Source organism: Elgaria multicarinata, chromosome 14, assembly GCF_023053635.1.
Source record: "Elgaria multicarinata webbii isolate HBS135686 ecotype San Diego chromosome 14, rElgMul1.1.pri, whole genome shotgun sequence".
In the NCBI taxonomy this organism is placed as follows: domain Eukaryota; kingdom Metazoa; phylum Chordata; class Lepidosauria; order Squamata; family Anguidae; genus Elgaria; species Elgaria multicarinata.
Window position 1 is genome coordinate 22,696,817 of NC_086184.1, and position 26,790 is coordinate 22,723,606.

The window sequence follows — 26,790 nt, forward strand, 5'->3', positions numbered from 1 at the left end:
CCTTTCCATTGTCATCATTGTATCATTGTGGTCTCCTGAAATAATAATACATAATAAAAGTTAGAAAAGTTTTTAACCTATTAATAGTCTGCCTCCACACTGTTTTGTTAGATATCACCATAACCTCGTGTCTTTTTGAGATATTGAAGGTACTGAAAAATCATCTATTAGGAAACCCTATTTTTAATATTTTTATGATGGAAAGGCTATCTTTTAATTGTCTTTTAAATGCCCTATTGCATTAATACACCAGAATCAAAGTAGCCTCCTCGAAAATTATACAATTTGCACCCTCACCAATTAACATTGGCAATCACTCAAGACCTAGCTGATGGATCATCCGGATAAACAAATTAGAGCTTGTAGACACAGAAATATTTAGTGTCATCAGTGTACATGGCAGTACACAGTGTAACATTATTAGGTTTAATGACTTTTTTGGGATTTAATTGTAGGTTGTATGCTGCCTTGAACATATGAAAAAGCAAGAGGGGAAAATAGAAAAAACTTATTGTAGATACAGAATTGGAGGCTGGGCTGGAGATCCAATCAGTGTGCAACCCACCATCGACCACAATAATTAAATCAGATACTCATTTCCATTGATGTTCCCAATGACCTAGATCTCCACATGAATGTCATCTTGTATTCACGCAGCTCTTCATTCAGCTTTTCTGGGTCAGGCCCTTTCTCTAATGTCTGTGTTAGCTTCCGCTCAGGCATCCCAATCTTGATGTCCCCGTGCTGCTGCTTTGCATGCCAGTGATCAACTCATAGATAAACCTCTGCCCACATGATGAAGGATATGATACTATAGGAGCTTGCAGGTTGGAGCATTTAGAGTGTTGCACTAAGACTGGGGAAATGCAGGTTCATTATCGTGTCGTCTGAACCACGCCACTGATTGTAGAATGGTTGTGTGAACATGGTTTAGCCAAAATGTGAGTCATGAAAGTTTCATTATTTTATTTGTTCACTCAGGGCAAACCTGGGTAAAAAAAGTGTGTTTCCCCAAGGTAGAAAGACAGCACCTTTTCTGCTTTCCAAACTGCACGAGGGAAGGTTTTTCTAAAGAGTTGGTGGGGATTTCAGCAGGTGGCTTTTGTAGGCCTGCAGCACCTGGTGAAATCCCCTCTTCATCACAACAATTACAGCTGCAGGAGCCCTGCCTAGTGTGACCAGATACAAAAGAGGACAGTCCTCCTGCAGCTTTAACTGTTGTTATGAAGCGGGGATTTCACCAGGTGCTGCAGGCAAACAAATGACAACTTTTCTCTACAACTGTTAAAGGAGCTCTGTCCTCCTTTTCATATGGTCACCCTAGCCATCATCTCAAGCTACAAGCCAGCAGGCCTCCTGTAAGGAGTGCTCACTTAGATGGTCTCCTCAGGAGAAAGTGACTCCTCTTGGCCAGAGAGTTCTAATGGACAGCAGCTGAGGCTGGGTGGGGCTCAACAGCTTTTATGATTAAAAGCCTTCAGTCAGCGCTTGATATTTTCTGGAAACAAGGACTCACCAGCTTCTCCTGCTTTATCTTCTTGCTCTGTTCAGTGGTTGAACCTCTGTGCTACAGATTTTGGGCTCCTACATCACTCTTGCTACTAGAATATGTATGTATTGGCCTGCCTAAATGTGCTTGGACTCTTTGCCTGTTTGTCCACTCCTGCTTTGCTTGACTCTACACCAGTGCCCACTTGTGCCTTGATGCTATGCCTGTTCTCTGGATCATTTCTGTCTTTGCTTGAACTCTCTTGAACTGAAACTTGTCTGCTGGAACACGGGCCTGAGTTATTACATAGCTTTGTTGTCAGCCCTATCACTGAGACTGCTACAGCCAATGCAGGGCACCAGATTATAGCAAGCTACGGCACAAAATATGTAAAACCTGTGAGACCTAAAATGAAATGTTGCACCAGATCCTCACTTCTTAACCAGATGGCTCCTATTCAGGGTTCTAGGCAGATATTGTCTTTGGGAGGAGCGTTTAAGACATATGCTACCATCCCCAGGTGGTGGTGGTGGTTATTATTTTATTTTCAAATTGATACTCAGCATTCCACAGCTGAGTATGCTTAGGTGTCATTGGGTAGGGTTGCCCTGTAGTAGGGTGACCATATGGAAAGGAGGACAGGGCTCCTGTATCTTTTAAGAGTCATATTGAAATGTGAATTTGCAGCAGGTGTCATTTGTATGTATGCAGCACCTGGGGAAATCCCCTTTTCATCACAACCATTAAAGCTGCAGGAACCCTGCCCTCTTTTGGATCTCGTTACTCTGGTATAGTCCTGCAGCGTTAACTGTTGTGATGAAGAGGGAATTTCACCAGGTGCTGCATGCATACAAATGGCACCTGCTGAAATTCCCTTTCCAATGCAACTGTTAAAAATACAGGAGTCCTGTCCTCCTTTTCATATGTTCATCCTACCTTTAGTCCTTTGGGTTTAATGGCCTGTTTCAACTCTTGGGTTTACTCTGAGCATGCTAATTTTTTCATCATTTTTCTCAGTGGCCCCATTTTGGCTAAATAGCCATTGGCACTCACCACATGTGTCTGCTATTAATAGGCTATAGAAGGCCCGTGCCAACATCGCACACTTAAACTGGCAGGAGAAGGCAATTTCTAGTGGTAACCAAATCAATCTGTTTGCACTAGCACTATTATAACAGTCTCCATTTTACCCCCAGACAATATTCTCGGATTATAGTCTATTCTGTTAGAAAACTTCCAAGACAGCATACTGGTTAGTTTCTCTGTCATCTCCAAAGAGAGTCGATGTGTAAACATATTTCTATCTTTAAGCAGCATTAATTATTTTGTGGTATTCAGAGGAGACAAAAAGACAAGGAAGTGACATGTCCTGAGGGTTTTTCATTCAATACAGGGAATAAAAGGAAAGATTTTCCATAGTAATATGAGTGCTCTGCTATGTAATTTTTCTTGTAGTAGAGGATGTCTATAGCAGAGCTAGTCATGGAAAAGAAAATTATTTAGTTGGTCTTATTTTGCTTTATTTAGTGCTCTCTCCCTAGAGGTGCAGTGGTTGAGTCCTTTGCTTTTCAATTTAAGAGAAGCTGTCCCAGAGCACTGGCAACTTTAACCTAATCTTCATCACTATCCTAGAAAGGCAAATCCAAGACATACAGGGGCAAAATGGAATAGGAAGTGAGAAATGTATGGAATACATAATGAATACAGAACATGTAATGTGCACCAGCACTTATTGGTGCACATCAATGCCAATAAAAAGCATTCACATAAATCTAGACCTAGTCCAGGAAGCATTGACTGGGTTTGTTTAACATGCTAACCTACTGTATACTCAGTGGGTGAGTGTGGGTTGTTGTTGAACTGTGGGTTAGAATGTCGTCTGAACCCAGGACATTTTCGGCAGGGTAGCTTTTTAATCATTCAGTGTGGTTTATTTTTCTGAAACAAGCCACCTTGAGAACACATTGTTGTTGGGTTATTCGGGGTGGTTAACAAGCCACGCTGCATGGTTAACCAGCTACCCTGCAGTAAATGTCCTGGGTTCAGATAACATGATAACCCAAGGTTCATCAGACTGCCCAGGGTTCAACAAAACCCACACTCATCCATTGAGCATGGGCTAGCATGTTGTGTGAATTGCCCCATAAGCAGTTTCCTCTCCATTGAAATAAATGGGATGTGAACCACTGGAGACTAGTCTGGTGGACCCCCACCCACCTCTACATGGGCCAGCAGGGCTTCTGAAGTGGCGGATCAACTGCCTACCTTTAACCCTAGCCCTGAACAGGTTTTCAGTACCCAAAAAAACTCAGTACCCTATGCAAAACTCAGGATAGGAAAAATGATTCAGAGAGAAAACCTATCTTGACATTCTGGGTCTTTGAATAGCCATGAAGAAGCATCCTGGTAGCCCAGTTCACCTTTATTTTGCTCGTCTGTGTTCCCTGCACTGTGATGCACATCCTCATATCTTCATTTCTTGTTTCTTCTTTTGACAGTGGATTAAATTTCATCGACCTGATGGTTCGACAGGGGAACATTGACAATCCACCCAAAACACCCCTTGTGCCTGGATTTGAATGCTCTGGAATTGTAGAAGCTCTGGGTGACAACGTGAAAGGCTATGAGGTAATGCAATTTGTGGCTCTATGTGATTAGGAGGAAGACGGTGTGTTTAACACATGGAGGTTTTTATTTGAGTAATTGTGAATCAGTACTTCTCTAATGTCAATATGGTTGAGTCCAAGAGACAGGAAGAGGCCAATTAACCAGATTTTGGCTGACTTGAGCTCAAGAAAAACTTTAACTCAACCCATGACAGGGGTGGAAATAGTGAATATTCAGCCATGAAAAAGGCAAATTCAATTATGGGGATTATTAAAACAAAAACTACCAGTATTCTGACATTAAGATTTCCATATTTCCAATGTCTGGGTGTGAGTGCCAATGCTTATATAGCCAAAACAGCACCACCTATGCACAAGAAGATAATATCAGGAAGCATGGAGAAACCTTGAGCCTTGAAGACGTATTTTTAAAAAACCAGCCAGGGGGTGGGGTGGGGTGGGGTGGGGAGGGGAGGGGACCAAATAACCCAATGAAGGGAGCAAAGAATATGGACTGTCAATGTGTATGTATCTACTTTGTACTTGTGCAGAGAAGAATTTGGTGAAATTGGGATGACAGGTCTGTTTCAGGAGCTTTATCTAATGAGACATCCCCCTGCCAGCAGGCTATATAAATTCATAATCCTTTCAGTCTCCCAAGGGCAATTGGAATGAAAGTACCTTGAGATGCTACCAATGTTTCTGCCTTATAAACCTCTTCCCCCAAAGTATCCTTTTATTGAACGCAGTCGTACTCTTAAAACATCACAATAGAATTTGATCAAGGTTGAAGTGTGCTCTTGCTGAATAAAATTTATTTATTTATTTATTTAATTAATTAATTGCTAATAAAGAGCTGTGCACTCTAAGAACCCTCATGGGCAGAAAAGGGATTCATGAATACCTTTAATAAATAACAATAACTAAAGACTGCATGCCATTGCTTTGCCCTTTTGGAAGATATTATTATTATTATTATTATTATTATTATTATTATTATTATTATTATTATTATTATTATTATTATTTATATAGCACCATCAATGTACATTGTGCAATATTGGAAGAACACCATCCATGTGGGGATGGTCGTTAATTCTGGGGGAGAATCCATGTTCGGAGATATTATGAAAGATTGGGCATCAAGGGAGAGGTGCTGGAGATCAGTGGCAGAGCATATAATTTGCATGTATTAGGTCCAGGGTTCAATCCCTTGTATCTCCAATTAAATCATGATGATGATGATGCGAAGTGATGACAATAGGATAGCCAGTTATGCATTGCCAAAAAGGGAAATCCATCACCAAATAGGAGGCCAAGAGTGCACAGGTCTGCATAAATATTTGCATATGGTAATATTCAGTATTAGAGGAGGTTTGCCTATGTTCACCAGTTGTTGGGGAATGTGGGCAGGAAGGTGTTATTGCACTCATATCCTGCCTTGTGGATTTCCCTGAGCAGCTTGTTTTGTAGTTATTTTATTTATATTATTCCTTTTTTCCTGTTAAGAAACCCAAGGTGGCTTACATAATCCTCCTCTCCATTTTATCCTCATAACAAGAACCCTGTGAGGTGGGTTGGGCTGAGAGTCTGTGACTGGCCCAAAGTCACCCAGCAAGTTTCCATGGCCGAGTGGGGACTAGAACCCGGATCTCATGACTCCCAGTCCAACACTTTATCCACTACACCACACTGGCTCATGTTAGTCATCGCAGTCTGAAAACTCAACTCAACAGTTGAGTTTTTAGGAGGTACTCCCCAAACAACATGTTCTAACTCCACCATTGTGTGACAGTGGGATACCGATACCATGGAGTTGAGTAAAATCCATTGTGACATTTGATTGACAGTTCCTCTGCCCTCTCTCCTCCCGATGGTATCCCATCACCCAATGTTCCAAAAAAAACAAAAACAAAAAAACAATCCCAGCAGTTCTCCTAGAGCGGCATTTGCTCCTTTCGCCACTCTTGCCAGGGAACTCCATAGGCAGTGGGAAAAGTCAACTCAACACAGTGGGAAACTCCACAGAGCCCTCCACACAACATGCAGTGCAATGGTTGTGCAGGAACTCTCCTCTGCACAGCATGGAAATTCAATGTGGAGTGTTTTCCAATAAAACTGCACGGTCGGTGGAGTTTTCCTGCCAGACAACACATTTCTCAATGCATTATTACACAACAATAGTAATGACAATGGGCTGCCTACGAATTGGATTCAGACTTTGAAGTGATTTCATCCAGCCTCTGGCAGCTCTAATGGAATTCAATAAGGCTGTAATAAGTTTGCCCACAGTGTCATGCATGTTTTCGGATTGTGGGAGAGTTTAATTTTGCATCTCGTATTTTGTGTGTAATATTAGACCTACGTATATTTGTTCTATAAAATGGAAGCCCTTACTACTACAATATATTATGACATTGACCACTCACAAGGGCCTTGGTCTGTGTCAGAAAGAACATTTCTGACCCATAGAGAACTCTCTGGGGGGAAGGGGGAGAGAGAATGGACCTTGAGGACAAAGAAGGTAACTGCTCCTGTGCTTGAAAACCAGAAGCAATATTTCTTGAAATGGATGGATTTAGCTTCAGGCTTGGAGAATGTTAATATAATCATTTGTCTTTACAAGGTAATAAAATGGCACAAACTTTTACAAACTGGTGTAAAGTCACCCCAGTGGGATGACTAGGGAATTTCTTTCAGTGGAAATTAACATGACACTTTTCATAGATCTTGCATTTGTTTTGCCAAGAAGGCTAATATATTTAAACAATGAGCAGGATTGTGATATTTCTCTGTGTGTTTATAGTGTGTCTTTTTAAATATGAATAGGAACTTACCCATAGGATGAAACTCAACTCCATATTTGATATTGAGAAAGAATCTTACACATACGGCCAGAGCAGGTCAGCTTGTGACTCTGTGGGGCCTTTTATACTTTGAGCTTCAACACATGGCTTGGTTCACTGGTGTGGGACACTAAATGCTTTATTAGTTGCCATTTTGAGTATTTTGGCCCTGCCTACCACTGGAATATGGCTCCCTCAAGCTTACTGGAACTGGAATTTGACCCTCTGCTGGAAAGAGGTTCAACTCCTTCCACTTATGCACTCTACCACACTGTTTGTGCTCCAGTGGTGTGATATTCATGTACATTATTTCTGAAAGTAGAGATTCCATTCTTATCTAGAATAGCTAATTGTAATTGACAATTGAGGCATGCAACGAAAAGATGTAGTGTGGCGTGCTCCTGTTTAAAGTTCCATCCAGTCAGTTGTGCCCTTTTCCACAACACTCCATTGAATTCCCCTCACCTTGTCTCCTGTGTCCCTCCCCGCTTTCTTTCCAACCATCATACAGTATTTTGTTGCCTGTGAGCTTGCATAAATGTCACTGACCCTGTACAGAAGTTATGCTAAGCCACAGTGGTTAAGCATTTTGAGCTAAACATTGAGCTTGTTCAGAGAACATGCTAAGCCATGGTTAGGCCACTAATCCTTTTGCAGGATATAGCTAGCGAGCATGTTTAAATCATGGTTATGTAGCCATCATGGTTAGGAATGGTTCACACGACCCGCTAAGCCATAATGTCTAGCTCAAAATGCTTAACCACTGTGCCTTAGTGCGTCGTCTGAACATTATGGCTTAGTATTTTGTGTGGACCATTCTTAACCATGGTTGCTACATAACCATGGTTTAAACACACTAACCATTTGCTGCAGCCATGGTTAGCAGCCTAATCATGGCTTATTGTATTGTCTAAACAGGGTCATTGAGCTGTTTGGGCTGCTTTCCCCCCAAATCCTTAGGGATTTTCCCACCTAAAGGTAGGTGTGTGAGTGTGTGTGTGTGTGTGTGAGTGAGTGAGAGAGAGAGAGAGAGAGAGAGAGAGAGAGAGAGAGAGCACTTCTACAAACCCTGCTGATACTTCCCTCTTGTATGTATATGCTGCCACATTTCGCAGAATGAGTTTGCTATTAGTATGTATGGTGTTGGATATGCATCATTTGACAATGAGTCTGTAAGTTAATTATATGTTGTGAACAAGGACCAGAGACTCTAGTATTTGCCAGAAAGAATAAATCCCTTCCATTTTCTCTCCCCAACATGTTTTAAAAGTTTCTTTGATGTTCTACTTAGCAAGCAATAAAAGGGAAATCCTTTTTTCCTTTCCTTGTAAGGAAGGTGCTCCAACTCGTTTGATCATTTTGATAGTTCACCATTTCCATAATTTGTCCATCTGAATGATGTCCTTTTCCCGATTTCAATAGTTTTATTATTTTCTACAGAAAGCAAAGCACATGGGGAAGAGGGGAGAGGGAGCAACATTAAAAAATAAATAAAATAAAATAAAAATAAAAAGTTACATAACATCACATGCAGACATCACATTCCTTTTTCCAATGAGGCCATTAGAATTTTTTAAAAAAATTATTTATTTTTATTTATTACATTTTTATACCGCCCAATAGCTGAAGCTCTCTGGGCGGTTCACAAAAGGAACTGCAAGCTCCTCTTAAAAAAAATGTGTTTGAGTACAATATGTAAATTCAAAACCTACTTTTATTTCTATGGACTCCAACATAGCATGCCTCAACATGATATATAGGATAATCTCCATTTTAAACTGATTTCTACTGCTTCCCGTCTTCTCTTTTTGCTGGTGTTGTATCTCTTTGGTAAGTAATTGAATTTCAGCTGCGAGAGTAATGTGTATTGCTTTCCTATTTTAAAACCTATCAAAAGGCACTGATAAAAAACTGGATGCAGGTATAAGAATGCAATAATATAAAGTCAGCAGTGTTTAAGCAATCATTGAGAACTAAGATATAAGACTGGCTTTGATCTGAGATAAACACAGCCAGCTCATTGAAGTCTATAAGGAATAATTGCTCTGCTTCCCAGACTGTATTCACCAATTGCTGGGGAGCATGGGTGGGAGGGTAGTGTGGCACCATGTCCTGGTTTGTTGGTCCCTGGTCGACAGCTGGTTGGCCTCTGTGGGAATGGAATGCTGGACTAGATGGATCCATGGTCTGATACAGCAGGGCTCTTCTTATGTTCTTAAATTCTTAATTTAAGGAATTGGGTAGTTTTTGAGATGACCTACGGACTGTGAAAGTGCTATGTAGGTCCTATGCCTCTCCTAAAATAACAAATTGTAGAGAAGCACCCTGAACTGACTTAGTGGACGTGAAGGAGTAAACATGTTATAAAGCAGACATGAAGTTAAACTCCTGATATGTGTTTTTTATACTTTTCTACCCCTTTTTGAAGCCCTTATTTGATTAGAGAAGCAGCATTGGGAGGTATGGAGTATTGAACCCTATCCCCTAAGCTTTTTTCCTGCATGAAATTCCTCACAACCACTGAGCCACACATTCAAATCCAAGCTAGGGAAGAATTTGGTGAATGTAATGTTTGCCTCATGTTTGGGAAAAAGATCATGAAATGGTTCACACATAATGCTGAACCATGGTTTATTTGAACCATGGTGAAGCCACAGTTTGTTATCTGACCCCAGGATTTGTCTGGTAGGCAATTGAACAAAGGATTGTTTGTTTTCTCAATCCCCGGGGTTATTTGTTTACCTCCTCCTTTGCTCTCTCCCTCCCTATATCCCAAATGCCTTTGCAGTGCTGTAGTACTGACTAGGGATGTGCTCCGCTCCGATTAGAATCGGAGAATCAGAAGCGAATTGGCCTGCTCCGCCTTGCCCAGAGGCGGAGTAGAAGTGGACCATGGACCCTTAGAAGCAAGGTGAAGAGAAGCGCCCATAGGCGGAGCGCTTCTCTTTCCACGGAGCGCTCCGATCGCCATTTTGAAAAATTTCGCCCATAGGATTGCATTGCGGAAACTGTGTTGTTTTTTAAGATATCTTTCTGAAACTTCTTGTGCTTAGAGAGTCGTGGCTGGGGGTCATTTTGAGCCTTCTCTCAGCTCTCTGCGTGGTGCAGTTCGCTTGCTATAATTTTTGGAAAAATTGGGTAAAAAAAACGGGACAGAGGGTAAACCGGCGTTGTTTTGGGTTTTTTTGGTAGCGATGACAGGCACATTCAATTCCCAATCCTGATGAGAATTGATCACCTCATGAAGCATCCTCCAATCCCAGCGTTGGAGGGGGGGGACTAAGGCAGAGCCACCCTGAGAGCTTTCAGCTTTCAGCGTGTTTGTGGGTTGTCGTTCGTGGGGAGAGGAGTTACTTAGGTGCTGCTGCTGTGTTTGTTGGAGGAGATAGATTAGGATTTAGTGTGTGTGTGTCTTTGCTTCTTTCTTACTTTTTGCTTAGTTTGCTCTGTGTTTTTCCCTTACTTTGATTTAATATAAACTTTATTTTTAAATTTTGGAGTGTTTGTTTGTTTGGTTGGTTCCCCCCCTTCCCCCTCTTAAAGCCTGAATATGTTTCATCTTCCTTCTTTCTTCTATATAAAAAAATAAAATAAAAAAAATACAAAAAAAAATTATTCTCTATTTCTTCTCTCTGTGTGTGTGTGTGTGTGTGTGTTACTTGGACTGTGTTATTGTGTGAGTGTGCTGTGTTGAGCAGCCAGTTTGAGCATTTCACATACACACTTGTCCCATTTCCCTAAATACATATTCGTATTAGCATTAGTATTATATTATTATACATATTATTATTAGTATTAGTATTATATTATTATACATATTGCCGCACTTCCTTGTGCCCCCAGAAATGTCTGCTGCCTGCCTGCCTTCCCTCCCTCCTCCCCTGCCTGCCTCGCAGGGATGGTTTGTGTATGTCTTGCTTTGACTCAGGGGATAAGTCCTTCCTGTGCTCACTTAGACTTTTGGAAGTTCCAAATCAATTTTTCAAGTGTGGAAGAAGATTCATATAGGTTTATCTACTCCCCAATTCATGGCATGATGGGATTTCCTTTCAAATGGCCCCACTGAGCTGTCTGCAGCTTTAAATCCCTGAGATACTGGGGTGTCTGATTTTCATAAATTCCCCAAAAATCGGGATGATGGGATTGGCTTGAAACTTGGCATCCATGTGGACACATGGATAAGCTATCATGGTAGCAATTTTGAGGTTTCTAACGTGAAAATTGACGGAGCTATCGAAAAGGATGTGAACCAAGTCTAAGACTTGTTTTTCTAAGCCACAAACATGAATCACAGCAACTTACATATCCCTTATAGTATTGGACATACAAGTGTTTTTGTAATATTTGAATTTATTTACAAATATACCAGGTGAGCATAGGTGGACATACTCAGCTTAACGCCCCCACGTACCAGGACCATTGCTTCTACATCAGATGAGAGAGAAAGGAATCTGTGAGGTGCCTTTTGGTTATAAGAGCTTACACTCATTCTTTCAGCTTTTATTCTACAGCGAAGAAAATGAAGGATGCGATTTGAACAATATTAACATATAAATGTTTTGATGGATGGGCTTGCATGTCTTTCAGCATGATCTTGTATGTGTTTACTGAACACACACATGATGGTTGGTTGATGAATGTATGAACTGCCTCCCACTGAAAAGAATTCTGTGGGTACATGGAAATGTTCTGTATTTTGATAGCCTATCGATGACGAACACACATGTGTGAAACCAGCCTGTAACCCTTCATTCCCTCTGACTCCTGAATGTCATCATCTGAATGTGATTCTTTCTAATTACTTTAGATTGGAGACCGAGTCATGGCTTTCGTCAACTACAACGCCTGGGCAGAAGTGGTGTGCACACCCCTAGAATTTGTATACAAAATCCCCGATGATATGAGCTTTCCTGAAGCTGCTGCCTTCCCTATGAACTTTGTAACTGCCTACATGATGCTCTTTGAAGTCGCCAACTTGCGAGAAGGCATGTCGGTGCTAGTTCACTCCGCAGGAGGCGGCGTGGTAAGTTGGTTTGATTTTAACTTCCATCCCACATGGAATTAGAACTTTGGACATGCATGTTAAAATTCAGCTCATACTCCAATATCACAATCTCATCTTAACCTTCCTATACGTCAAAGAGTCGAATGCTGGAATGTTCACCTTTGCCCTGCCCTGTATGCACACATTAGCACAAGTGAGCACAACAATTGATTAAGACGTGGTTCTCAGTAAAATTGGTAGTGGTCTTTTTAAAAGAAGTTGAAATGCTATGTAATTAACAGCAAACGCTGTGTACTTTTAGAACGTTGTTCCCTAACCAAACTAATCCTGAAGTGATTACTGTGATTTCCCCCCCATAAGTTGTATATTTCTGTATTATTCAACACCTTTCAGGATTACCCCACACACCCCTTCAAGGCAGCCCATAATATAGTAAAGCAATCTAAAACAATTTATTGTGAATCATAAAATCGTAATCTAAAACATGCTAACACATCTAAAACTGTCATTGCAACATCAGAGGAACAATACCAGCAAACAAACAAAAAACAATATTAAATCCTGGTCTTATATTGCTCTTATATTGTATTTTATATCATGATTTTATATTTATTTATTTTATTTATTTATCATATTTATACCCCGCTCCTCAGCCAAAAAAGGCTCTCAGAGCGGCTTACACTTAGCAAAAAAGACAGTCCCTGCCCTCAGGCTTACAGTCTAATAAAGACATGACACACAAGGAACAGGAGTTCAGGAGGGAGGGGGGGAGGGGAGGGGAGGGAGAGGGGAGAGAGAGAGAGAGAGAGAGAGAGAGAGAGAGAGAGAGAGAGAGAGAGAGAGTGAGAGTCCAACAGGAGCAGGCCATGATGTTTCTTCTGCCTGCTCCTGTCCCCTTGCTCTTCCTTCTTCCCCACAGGGCCAAGATGACAGTTTGCCCTGTGGGGGTGGGGGAAGAGTCCAACAGGAGCAGGCCATGATGTTTCTTCTGCCTGCTCCTGTCCCCTTGCTCTTCCTTCTTCCCCACAGGGCCAAGATGACAGTTTGCCCTGTGGGGGTGGGGGAAGAGTCCAACAGGAGCAGGCCATGATGTTTCTTCTGCCTGCTCCTGTCCCCTTGCTCTTTCTTCTTCCCCACAGGGCCAAGATGACAGTTTGCCCTGTGGGGGTGGGGGAAGAGTCCAACAGGAGCAGGCCGTGATGTTTCTTCTGCCTGTTCCTGTCCCCTTGCTCTTTCTTCTTCCCCACAGGGCCAAGATGACAGTTTGCCCTGTGGGGGTGGGGGAAGAGTCCAACAGGAGCAGGCCGTGATGTTTCTTCTGCCTGCTCCTGTCCCCTTGCTCTTTCTTCTTCCCCACAGGGCCAAGATGACAGTTTGCCCTGTGGGGGTGGGGGAAGAGTCCAACAGGAGCAGGCCGTGATGTTTCTTCTTCCTGCTCCTGTCCCCTTGCTCTTTCTTCTTCCCCACAGGGCCAAGATGACAGTTTGCCCTGTAGGGGTGGGGGAAGAGTCCAACAGGAGCAGGCCATGATGTTTCTTCTGCCTGCTCCTGTCCCCTTGTATACTGTTGTTTTATACTTTGAATGGTTTTAATTTTTGTGAACCGCCCAGAGAGCTTCGGCTATTGGGCTGTATAGAAATGCAAATAATAATAATAATAATAATAATAAATTAATAGCAGCAAACGAAAACAGTATAAAATATATAAAAAGACAGCAACATTAACAAGTTGTTTCAACCCTCTAGCATGAGCAATTCAATCCAGCAGCAGTAAAATGGAACTTGACAGGCTTAAACTGCAATCGTAAACGTGCTTACCAGGGAGTAAGTCCTGTTGAATGCAGTGGGATGTATTTCTATGGATCATGCACAGGACTGTGCCACTAATTAATGACATAGTTTTCAAGATATCTTGACAACATGGCTTTTTCTTTCTTTCCAATTTGTTTTCTTTAAACTGAAGTGTTAACATAAGATTCTGAGGTACAAAGGTTAGTTCCATTTAAGCAATTGGTTCAATTTAACTGGTTTCTACTTCCCAGGTATATTTTTGTACATCTATGTCACCTTGAGGAAGTATACCCCTCCTTTATTAGCTATAAAACATAGAATAACTCACCACATGAGTCTTTTCCATTGCATAGTGCTGCCTCCAATGTCAGAGGCAGTAAGTCCATGTACACCAGTTGCTGGCGAACATGGGCAGGAGGGTGCTGTTGCATACGTGTTTTGCTTGTGGGTTTCCTGTCGTCAGCTGGTTGGCCACTGTGTGAACAGAATGCTGGACTAGATGGACCCTTGGTCTGATCCATCAGGGCTCTTCTGATGTTCTTATGAGTTTCCCAGCAAACTGGTGGCCACTATTGGCATGGTTCAGGCGAAGGGGCATTCACCATAGGATGGACTGGATTCCCATGGGAGGGGCCATAGCTCAGCGGTAGAGCACCTGCTTTGCATGCTGAAGGTCATAGATTCGATGCCCAGCATCACTAGGTAGGGAAGGAAGATCTTCCTAACCCCTAAAGAGCTGCTTCCCATCAGTTTCAAGAAGACTGGTCTTGAAGGACTAATGGTCTGATTCAGTATAAGGCAGCTTCCTAATTCAAGTCAATGCACATCAGATAGTTGTCTTAACTTAAAAGTAATCCCTGTTGAACACAGTGCGACTCATTTCTTCATGAACATGCATAGGATTGTGTTGTAAATGATAAAGCTAGAAGGACGCCACTGGTAGCCTGGATGCTCCAGAGGTATACTGCTGATGTGGGAACACAAACTCTTCATTGCCATGGTTCGTGTTACACCTAGACCTGCATCTGAGAAATCCGTAACGGATTCAAATGAGTTCAGGTTTCCATGAATCTGACCCACCGATTCCACAGCAGACCAGCTTTTCTCAAGTGGATTCCATGGACTTGTGGACTGGTTGTTTTTACTTTCAATTTAGTTACAGAAAACTGGGGAGGGGGGGATCTGAAAATGTGTATTTCCCCCATAGGGTGGAAATGCACATTTGGAGGGGATTTGTGTGTTTTTGGATGTGCACATTTGTGCAAAAATGCAAGTTTGGGAAATTGGGACAAATCCAATTTCTCAATGAGCCGACGATGGACCAAAAGGTGCCTGACAATCTGCAAAATGCAGGTGGAAAGGGTTAATCAAAATCCACATCTCTATAGACCTCTGTGATGGTTAAAAGAGTAGTGGCAAGAGCTGCATAGGCTAACGCAAAGTATATGCATATCTGTGTGCTGAGCCACCAGAGGTCTGTAGGTTAGAGTGGCCTTCCTCAACCTGGTGTCATCCAGATGTTTTGGCCTACAGTTACATCTAACACTTCTGGAGGGCAACAGGTTAATGAAGACTGGGTAAGAGTGTTCCCTGAGAGGTGAAGGAGAGATTCCGCCCACTCTGGCTGGCCCTTGGCTCTCACTGACCAGGAAGGCTGGAGCAAAAATTATATTCACTGGGCCTTTCAGATAACACACTAAGCCACAGTTAAGACCACTAACCCTTTTGTAGCAAGGGGTTAAGGAGCCTGGTTAAACCGTGGTTATGTAGCGAGCGCCCATGGTTAGGGAAAACGCTGTTCACCTGAGATGCTAAACCATCATGGTTAGCTCAAATCACTTAACCATCATGGCTTAGCATGTTGTCTGAACAGGGTCACTGGCTTCTCATTTCTGGCTCTCACTTGGTAGCTACCTGTACACCAGCTCTGACAACAGCCTCAACTCAGAAAAAGAGATACTAGACTGGAGAGTCCTTGGGTGTTATAAGTAGGGATGGGGAACCTGTCATTACCCAGATGTTGTTGTTAAACTGCAACACTGATCATCTCCCCTGACCATTGGTCATGCTTGCTGTGACTGATGGGAGATGGAGTCCAACAACTCCTGTAAAGTTGCAGGTTCCTGATCTCTGCCTTGAAGTGAATTCATGAAGCTAAGCTCTCAATCTGAGCAAAACAACCAGAAAAAAAAGGTTTTCCTCATCTATATCTGACAACTCCTCCAAAAGATGCCGACCAGAAAGATTTGGACGGTATGCGGGAGAGAAGGTTGCAAGCGCCAGGGGCCTCTGCTCAGTGTCTGCCAAAACCTTGACCATGCAGGCTACAACTGGCCTAACAAGGATAAAATCATCTCAGCACAAAATCTCTTTAGCCCCAGATAATCATGTTTAAGATGAATGACCCCTCCCGGGCCATTGCAGTAAAGGACTGGAATTTATAATCTTATTACAGCTCAGTACAGTACAGAGGAGGTCTGTTTTAGTGTTCTTGAATAGTGGAAAGAAAGAAAAAGAAAAAACGAGTGTGGAATGTTAAAATAGCATGGACCTGTGAAACGAATATGGTTGAAAGCGAACTACACCACCACTTGGAGAATTAAAATCATTATTAGTATATCTGAGCCTTCCCCAAACTGGTGCTTTCTAGATGTGGTGGATTACAACTCCTATCATCCCCAGCCAACATGGCCAATGGCTGAGGATGATGGAAGTTGTGGCTGAATATATCTGGAGGGCACTACGTTTGGGAAGGCTGATGTGGGAGAATCAACCAAATGAAGGGAAGGAGATGTACACTTCGGAATACCGCATACAGTTGTGGTTGTCCCTTTCTCAAAAGATATAGAGAAGCTCAATCGGTCGCAGTCCAATGAATTAGATACAAATGTATTATGCAAAATATGGTTCAATGTGCTGGGGACCATCCATCTTTAAAAGGACCTTACATTGTATGCTCCAGTGGTTTTTACCAAATAAATTTGACTGCCAAAGGAAAAAAAAAAGCCAATGAAAATGAACCAGAGATTGAAATACCTCCCATTAAACAAACAAACAAAAAGCATTTGGGACATTTTATAGTGCACTCCTTAGTATGTTTACTCAGAAGTAATTTGGCTCTGTTCGCATGACACACTAACCCATACTCAAGTGTTTTGAGAGTAGGTTCTTGGAGAGCCATGAGTTGTTCGTTGAACCATGTGTGAGCGTGTTGTTTGAACCCAGGACGTTTTCCCCAAGGTGGCTGGTTCACCATGCGATGTGGCTTGTTAATCACCCTGAATAACTCAAGAACAAACCATGGGTGTTCAAGGTGACTTGTTCGAGAAAAATAAGCCACACTGCATGGGTAACAAGTCACCCTGCAGAAAATGATCTGGGTTCAGACAACACCCTGTCCCATGGTTCAACAGACAATCCACACTCAACCACTGAGTGTAGGTTAGTATGTTGTGTGAACCAGTCACCATGTTCAATGTAGCTTACTCCCAGGTATATTTGGGTTGTATCACAGCCAAAGTTTAGGAAACAAAAGGAGATGAGAGTGCATGGTAGAAGTTTATAAAACTACACATAGGCTGGGTTTGCATATAACAGTAAGCCAGAATTGCTGAGAATGCTGAATTTCAGTAACGCAAAGCTCTAGTGCACAACAGCAGGGGAGGTTTTTTGTCTTTATGTTCTGGTGGGGTTTCCTAGAATCATCTGGATGGCCACTCTGGAAATCCACCAACTTTCTGTATCTTAGCAGTAAATCCTGTGGAGTCTAGGCATTAGAGCGGCTGAGCTGCCAAAGTCACAAGAACGTTAGGCTAGAGGCTCCCACGCTAGTTCTCCATGGATTAAGCTGCTGCAGCAACAATAGCAACCAAATTCAGTACCACAAATCAAAGCAACTATTGGCCATAAAGTTCCTTATGAATAATACAGGAGAGTGGGTGTTGAAAATGGCTCCAGACGTGCCATTTCTGGAGCTCTGCTGATAATGCTTCCCAGGGCCAATGATGTCTGATAGGAGGAGGAAAGAAAAAGTAGCCTGTTTCTTCCTAAATGTCATAGACATTCTTGGACCATCCAGTGGAACAATGGGGCCACTGTGGCACTAGAATACTGGGCTGGTTTCATTCCCATCAATGCAAAATTCCATTTCATTAATAAAACTATTCCAGGCATCTAAAGGCATGTTGACTTTCCGCAGAATCAGAAGTGTGGGAAGCCAAGGCATGGGGCTCTTCTGGGTTTCAGGGAGACCTGGGCAAAAGTGCATCAACGGAGTTGCTGCTTTCTCCCTGCTATGCAGCAAACATCTCTCCGGGAGAAAAGGAGGCAACACGAATATTCAACCAATGGTGTAGTGGTAAATGTTGATGTGCAGCTGCTGCTATTGACAGTCTTTATAGCTGCACCTGCAAGTGGAGTCCCAAATCTAGGCAGCTGTTTTGATCCTCCGCTGCTAGCCAAGTAAAGACCCTGCCAGTTACAGAAGTTTGCTGCATTGTTTGAAACACAAGTGGGCAATTTTTGGCTCTCCAGCTGTTTTGGCCTACAACTCCCATCACCCCAACCCAGCATAGCCAATGGTGAGGGATTATGGGAGTTATAGGCTGAAACATCTGAAGGACCACATGCTCCCCACCCCTCCTTTAAATAAGCTGCCATTTAGCCTAGTGCTGGGCTGAAGCTTTTGACCCACATTTTCTCATTACTTTTGGGGGATGGGGTGGAGCAAAATGCTCCCTTCCCACAAAAAGTGTTGGATTAGTCTTCACAGGCAGGTGGAATGTAATAGCTTTAGGCAGCTGAGATGGCTGCCCCAGTTGGCTGGTTTATTTCAATGCATTGGCCAATGGAGGCAGACATCTGTATTTCCAATGCCGTAGTGTCGTTTCTATTGGGTATTCGGTCCCGAATTACAGAGGGAACACAGCTGGATTGCTAAGGGCAGCCAAGCCACAGTTTGAAATGGCAGCAATTCGTTGAGGGTGGGTGGGATTAAATAAACTCTTGGCCCCCTTGTAGCCAAGCTCACCCGAAACCAAAATGTTATTGAATTCACCCTCCTCCTCAAAAGTTCATGCACACACACACACACACACACACACTGCACACACACACAGGCTGAAGGGTCCCACAAAATATGGAGGTTCTTAGTCAACCGAGTCTTAATTTAGCTACATAAATTACAGACTCCTGGTACTTGGTCCAACCCACAAGTAAATTAATACTTTGTCATTGTTGTTGTTCTTGTTATTTCTTTATTTGAATTCTTTAAATGAATTTATATACTGCTGAGCATATTTTTAAAAATATCTCAAAGCAATTTACTTTACTTTAATGCCATTAATCCATTGGGAGCTAAACGCCAAACTAGACATGAAGTTAAGTGTGGAAATGCAATTAACTTGTAGATTTTTAAACACTGTAAATGGCATCTGCGGGAAAGCAGAACTTCAAGACTGTAGGGAGTGGAGATGATTTGACACAACGATTTGACACAAGGTCTCGATCTGGCCAAAGAGTTTAAATCTTTCCCCACCATGATCCTAATGAATTCCCTCTTCCAGCTGCTATTTGCATGAGGCAAAAAACCACTGTTGGTGCCAATGGATATTTCTGTTACAATTCAAACAGTGGCTTCAAGTGTGTGTGGGGGGGTGGGCTGTTGTTAGAATCACGGTGGGGGGGAAACAGCCTAAACTCTTTTTCCTCAGCTCCTCTGCAGATGCTGCTGCTGTTGTTGTTACTGTAACTAGCAACGGGCATTTATTCAATCAATGTCATATCCGTATGCGGCCCTGAGATCCTTGCGATATAGGGCGGGAGACAAATGTCTTAATAAATAAATAATATCTAGTTTGGCCCTAAATCAGTTTCAGCCCAAGAAACTGGATTTCCCTTGACATATTGCTATTCCCCCAGGAGGTAAAATTAAATTGACATTCATGCAGAAGCATCAATTCTCAGCAAAAGTTTGCTGAGCCCAGTAACCTGATGCACACTCTTTAAAGCACACGAGCGTGCATTTTAGTGTGCATTTTCAAACTATCTCATTTAAGAGTGCCTCCTGAATTTGGGTCTTTTTAAAAAAATTGGTCTTCTATCACAGAGCTGAACCAATGCCATTTAAGATTACCTTCATCTGGGGAATCAATGCAATGACTTCAAATTAATATATTATACTTGAATGGTGGGTCCGTCCATCACTAGTGTATTTTATTCATTAAAATATTTTATACCATTTCTAAGGTAGCTAACAGTCTTTTAAAACAATACAGTAAAATATTTTTTAAAAAATGAAACAGAATGAAAACCATAAATAGTAGAAGAGAGTCAAGTCTTCCCCAACAATAAAACCAGATTCCATTCAATGCTGATGAAGATTAAAACTGAGGTCTCCACCTTCCACTTAATGCAGTGGGTGCTTGGCATATTAATGGATGTAGACTCCTGGTGAAGAGGGCCACCTAATTACATTTTGCTGCCTAATGTGAAGGAGAAGATGGCGCCCACCCATACCATGTACAACCTTTCTTCAGCACTGGCAATGGGACAGCATCTCAGGATGCACGGGGCAGGTGGTCTGGCCCAAAGCTCTTCTCCATCACCTTACTGCACCTTCCAGCATTGACTACCTGAAGTGACTAACTCATTATGCCTAAGTGTAGGGGTGGGTCTGTGGTTGATCATTCATGACCAAGCATGCTGGTATATGCTCCATAGCATCCCCCTCTGATTCAGAAACGGTGTCACAAGCCATTGAAAAATATCTGACACTACGAAATAAAACTATGTAATATGTTGTCATCATGCTTCTTGTGGTCTCCTGCCCTTCTCCAAAATGGCAGCCAACAAAATGGAATTAGAGGTGGGGGAACTTGAAGAATGACAAAATGACATTGTACATCTATCTTTTGGATGTTATATAGGGGCATTACGGGAGAACGAAATGCGAGGGTACTGCTCTGAACATGTGCCTCTTCTAATGTGTCCATCTCCCAACTCAACTCACAGAGGGTGTTCACACATCAGTTGAGGTTTCTACTATCGAATGATAAGTTTTTTTCACTTAATGCTTACTGGGTCCAATTTAGCAGTAGCCGCGCTCCTGAACAGGAAAGTAATGGAAGAGCTCTCCAAAATAGTCCCTCCATTTAAAAACAGCGATGTGAATTCTGTGCAATTTTCATATTCTAGTACATATATTCTGGTGAATGTCATTTATTCCAGTGCATATTTAGGATCTCTTTGGCCCCGAAATTGGGTCTTATGGCATGTACATGATGGACTCATTTCTAACAATACATTCTTTCTCCTTCTCTTTGCTCTGTTGCCTGCTTAGGTTATAATCTGTTCTGCATTGCCATTTCTTAGTGTGCACTGACATCTTGCTGACCTTGCTTCAAGTCTCTTAAGTATGATTATAATGAAAGCGCTAATAGAACAGTGTCCTATTGTTACAGTCGAGAGCAAGGTCGCCCTCCAAAACTGTATCCAATTTTCCTATTATATAGAAAGATGGTTTATCTAGTGAAGAGGACCACATTTGCTCCAAGAAGCAATCACGGATATTTGCGTTAAAACGATTCAGGACTCCTGAGTGGAGTGTGTCAGCATGGTTTTCACTCATGATAAATTATAGGTGTCAAGCTGCAGCTAAGAATATTTCAATAGCCGGCTAAAGTCAGGCAGTCATAACTTGATTGTGAATGGGAAAGAAAGGTGACTCCAGCATGGGAAAGGAAAGCGCTGAAGCAATGCTACATATAAGGTTGTGTGGACTGTGCATGACGTAGGAAGCTGCCTTATATTGTCTACTTTGGATAGACATCTTCTGAGACTTTCTAGGGTCTCAGAGGATGTTTACCATCAGGTGCTACCTGATTCTTTTTTAAGTGGAGATGCCAAGGATTGGGATTGGGAACGTGGAGTTGGGACCTTGTGCACACAAAGCCTGTTTTTTACCACTTATCTCTCATTGCTTTTGCAGTAGCCTTAATCTGTAGCATGGTGGATGAAAGCCACCACAGACCAAAAGCTTTGTGCTTTGATTTTATTTTGTTATTTATATTCTGCCTTTCAGGATAGAAATCCTTCCAAGGTGGCTTACAAGTAGCATTTTCTAAAACTGCAGCACACAAATCTATTATTATTATTATTATTATTATTATTATTAATAATAATAATAATAATAATAATAATAATAATATACTGCCCCATAGCTGGAGCTTTCTGGGCAGTTTACAAAAGATTTAAACCTTAAAACTTTAAAGATGGATACACAAAATTTAAAACCATAAAACAGACAGCATACAAAGACAACATACATTTAAAAACAACTTTGAGCTCTCAACCAACTATTTATCTACAATATTTATATACCACTTTCAGAGCAGTGGGCAAATAGAATTAAAGAATAAAAACACATTTTTTAAAAGAAACAAAGTGCAAATAAAACAAAATAAATAAATAATATACAACAAGTTATCAGGATCCATCCCGCAGGGCAAGTGGTAGTAAACGTTCCTATGGGGAAAAGGGACAATCTAGTTGGACAAAGCACATGGTGGTAACTTTGCCTCCTTCTCTCTCTTTCTCCTGGTATCTTTTCTAATTGTGTAACATAAATCATGAATAAACAGAAGATCGGACGGTAGAACTGATTTGTCTGAATAGCTAATACTCTGGTGTGTTTGCAGGGACAAGCTGTTGCCCAGCTCTGCTCAACGGTCCCCAATGTTACCGTCTTTGGAACAGCTTCCTCCTTCAAGCACGAGGCGATCAAAGACTCGGTAACCCACCTCTTCGATCGAAATGCAGATTATGTCCAAGAAGTGAAAAAGTAAGAGTTTGTTTTTATTTTACATGTTGACTGTGACTTTAGAACCTAGCAAGGGGCTAACGAAAATGGGAGTTAAAGTTATTTTCAGGTTGTGATTGTTACTGTCCTATGATGTCAGCTCAATACATAATTAGAAGTGGACAGGATTGTAATCCCTTTCTCCAAATAGCTGTTCACGACTCCTTAGGTAGCCCACCTTTTTCAATGTGAGAGCAGTGAATCTTCACAAGAGCATAGTTTATACTGTAGAATAGTTTAAACTATGGAAGACGTGATGGGCACCAACTTGGATTGCCTTAAAAAGGGGTTAGAGAGATAAATGGAGGGGAAGTTATGGTTATGTGCTATCTCCAGTTTCAGAGGAAGTATGCCTAGGTACCCCCAGTTGCTGGGGAACAATGGATGAGAGGGTGCTGTTGTACTTATGCCCTGCTTGTGGGTTTCGCATGGACAGCTGGTTGTGTGAACAGAATATCATATCACAGGTCTGATCCAGAATGGCTCTTCTTATGTTCTTGTATTCTTAATCTATACTATAAAAAGTACAGTTCAAGTGGGCCTGCAACAAAATCTTACAGTGTGGAGTGCTTCTGTTCAGAGTTCCAGCTATTCATACATGTTCTTTTTCACAACCCCCTATTTCCCTTCTCTCCACTGGACTTTCCTCTCCCCCATCCTGACACACTGGGTTATTACCCTCCCATTTTTTTCAAACACCTCTCCCCAAGCCTGTTGATACCTCCCTCTTGTATTTGGATGGTGGTATTTTGGCTTCATATGGATCCACGCTCTGAAAATGTGTTCACTATTAGTATATATTGGATGATAACGTTCTTTAACAACACAAGCATTCTGAAGCATACTCAGATCCGCACTTGCTTTGGAGAAAAAATAATAATCTGTGAATGAATAGTTCCCAGTGGAATTCCCGAGAGGATGGGTGATAACTTTTTTTCCCAGCTGCTACGATTACCGCAGAATGGCTGCTAGCTATTGGTGCTCCAGCTGTTTGCACACCTTGAGCACAAATCATTAGCATGGTGGATGAAGTATCTGTACAAGAAGGATTCCCAGTAGAGCCCTCCTACACCCTTTTCCTCACTTATGAATCTGCATTGGCTCATGAGGAGGATGTACAGGGCCAGGTCAAGGGTAGGCATGGTTGGGCACTTCCCAAAGGTCCATACGTCATCAAGGGTCCACTGACAAGAGCCGAATGGACTTGCTCCTTTTCTTTGCCTCTCACTCTGGCCCAAACCATGGTAGTGGTGAGAAGGAGGACCAGGAGATGCCATTTGCTCCCTGGCTCTTTTCCTGCTGAGCACACAAGTGGTAGCTGTGGTGAGAAGCAGGATGAGGAGCAAGAGCAGGTGGCAACCATGGCTGTGAGAAGGTAGGCTCACTAAGGGAGGCGCCCCCATTGAGGATGTCTTGGTCATAGGCTCTCAAAAACCTGGAGGCTGTGGAACAACAGTCCTGTCATGTCTAGTCCTGCATCCCCTGGGTTGGAAGAAAGTTTTTCAGGTAATCAATCAGAATCAGACTCTGAAGTAGAGGCGTCGGCGCCAGAAACAGGCCAGCCTGTACCAGTGGGGGAGAAAGCTCTCACGGGCTTTTCATCAGCTGGTGGTGAACTCTCTCCAGAGCTTATCTCGTCAAGAGCAAATAATACACAGTCAGTAGGAAGCCAACATTCTTCTGAAAGAGAGAGCATGAACAGGTTAGCCGATTCTAGAGTATGCCACAGACTAAAATGGGTGGAACGAAAAGAAAGCGAGAGAAAGTCAGCCCGGCTCGCATCACATCAGAAGCCGCCTCAGAACTAGTCTCTCTGAAGGTAATGCGTCTTTGGAAAAGGCTTTCCATTCTCCTTGAAAGGACAATTGTCTCACTTAGTTTGCATAGTTTTGCCTAGGGGAAAGTTCCTAGAGATTAGATTCTCTTCAGGTGGGAAGAGATGTTTATTGCTTAAATAAAGCTTTGTAGATTACTGAGCAGGCCTCTTATTGTCTCCCAAGAAGGCAGGAGGTTTTGAGAAATACGACAAGTCCAAGGCAGTCTTCCCCCAATTTGGCAATGTGACGACAACTCCCATGGGAGTTGTAGTCACCTCCCATGGGGTTTTAGTCCAACAAATCGGGAGAGCACCAGTTTGGGGAAGGCTGCTTTAGGGAAAGGAAGGTCTGTGTGCCCTTCTCACATACCGATCATCTAACCCTGAGGATGAGGGATTTGCATTAGGTAGAGAAGAAAGGGTGGGTGGAGAGGAGATTGTGCCCTTAGTTTCTTTCAGGCAAACCTACTGCTTTATAACGGTATTGAAGTGCACAGACAACTGTTGGGGCCCACAACACATTCCATATACTGTTTTCAAACTGCTTTCATGGTGTTATATCCTGCTTGGTGTAGATCTGGCCCAAGGCTCCTCTATGGAGAATAAATGAATGGTGTAAAGTGGCTCAAAAAGGATGGTGTCTACACTAAATGTTGTGGGGTGGGGTGGAGGGGGGTCTTCCTTTGATTGATGTCTTAGAGAACCAGTTAGTCATCAAGGTTTTCCAAAATAAAGCTCATCAAAAGAGGATATTATTAGCTTACACTCCTCAGCAGTTGCTCAGGGCAGAGGCAAAAAAGAAAAGGAAAAAAAGGGATTACGTCAATGAGCTTGCCTCAGTTGAGTGAGTCGAAAAAGAATAGGGAAAATCCAATTGACACCTGTTTAAATGCACGCTAGTCCCTCAATTGAGATCATTTTTCTCCCTATGGCTTTCTCGGGCCATGCTTGAACAACTGGTGAGTGTTGTTGTTTTCTAGAAGGAACATAGACTGTACCAGCCAATTAGGCTTAGTGTGTTTTATGTGGTGACAAGTGGAATCTGCAACCATTTTTTTCAATATGGGAGGCTGCCGTTCAACATCCCTGCCGTTTCCTTTCCAACCTGGTTTTCTCTCCCCTCCCCCTTGACAGTCATTGAGTATTCAATGGCGACTAAGATTGCTCAGTTTTCAGTGAGATGTCCTTACAACTTCCCCCTTCCCCTGCCCCAAAGATGTACTCCTGAAACCTTGGGGTACCCATGAACCTACTGATACCTCCTCCCTGTTTTGTGGGTGGCTACATAAACAACAGCATTCATAAGCTGAACATCAGAAATGGAAGGCATTATGAGTTGTCACTGTACATGTCATAGCAGTGCTCACTCCAGGTTCTGCGGCCCCCTGGGTAAGATCCCCTCAATGGGCCTACTCCCTCTTACTTTCTCACCACAACTGCCACCATCTGCTATTGCTCCTCAGCCTCTTCCTCATTATTGCTCCCCCTTGCTTGCTTGACAGGCAGAGACCAAATAAGCACCTTGTCCCAAAAATTAAAACCGCATAAAATATAAAATACGGAAGCTTAAAACCACAATATAGTACAACCAGAATTAAAACATGATTCCTGCATTGAGCAGGGGGTTAGACTTGATGGCCTAATAATAGGCCCCTTCCAACTCTACTATTCTATGATTCTATGATAGTTTTAAAACAGCTGAGCTCTAAAATACTAGGGTGGTAAAATGCTAAAAGACTGGGAAAATAAAAAGCTCTTCACCTGGCACTGGAAGGAGTACAATGTAGGTGCTGGGCGAACCTCTCTAGGGAGCTCATTCCACAGCTGGGGTGCCACAGCAGAGAAGGCCCTCCTCCTAGTAGCCACCCACCTCACTTCCTTTGGAAGAGGTTCACAGAGAAGGACCCCTGAGGATAATCTTAGGGTCCAGACAGGCACAAAGTTGTTGTTGTTGTTGTTTTTTAATGTTGTAATTACTCTGTTGACTTGTTCGAATATGTTTTGTTGAGTTGTTAGTTGCTCCAGGTGCCCTTTTGGAGGCTGAAGATGCAGAATGTCAATGGATGTTAGAAGCTCTGCATCATTAGCTTTGTCATTGCCTTGTCATACCTTAATAACAGCAGGCAATTTGCACGTTATTGTAAGATTCCATATTTTTTCCCCATCTCAAACTGTTTTTCTGGAAGAGGGGGGAAAATATATGCATTATCCAAGCTATAACGTTTAGCCTGTGTTATGACTATAATTGCTATTCACCAATTTAAGACAGTACAGTCATCATGAGATAAATGCCGCTCACGCAGATGAGAAATGGCTCGCCAAACCTTATGCCTTTCAGTCTCCCTAGGGTACAATTATCCCTAATAATTGCACCAATGGTT

At 42.4% G+C, this 26,790-nt stretch overlaps 1 protein-coding gene across 1 annotated transcript in view; it reads left to right on the plus strand.

The window, feature by feature from the left end:
* VAT1L (vesicle amine transport 1 like) overlaps window positions 1–26,790 on the plus strand; it is a 74,914-nt gene that overhangs the window by 11,658 nt on the left and 36,466 nt on the right. The window contains exons 2-4 of the mRNA XM_063141038.1: window positions 3,988–4,117; window positions 11,749–11,964; window positions 22,433–22,575. Of these exons, the coding sequence (XP_062997108.1) occupies window positions 3,988–4,117; window positions 11,749–11,964; window positions 22,433–22,575 (489 nt within the window). The remainder of the gene's footprint in view (window positions 1–3,987; window positions 4,118–11,748; window positions 11,965–22,432; window positions 22,576–26,790) is intronic.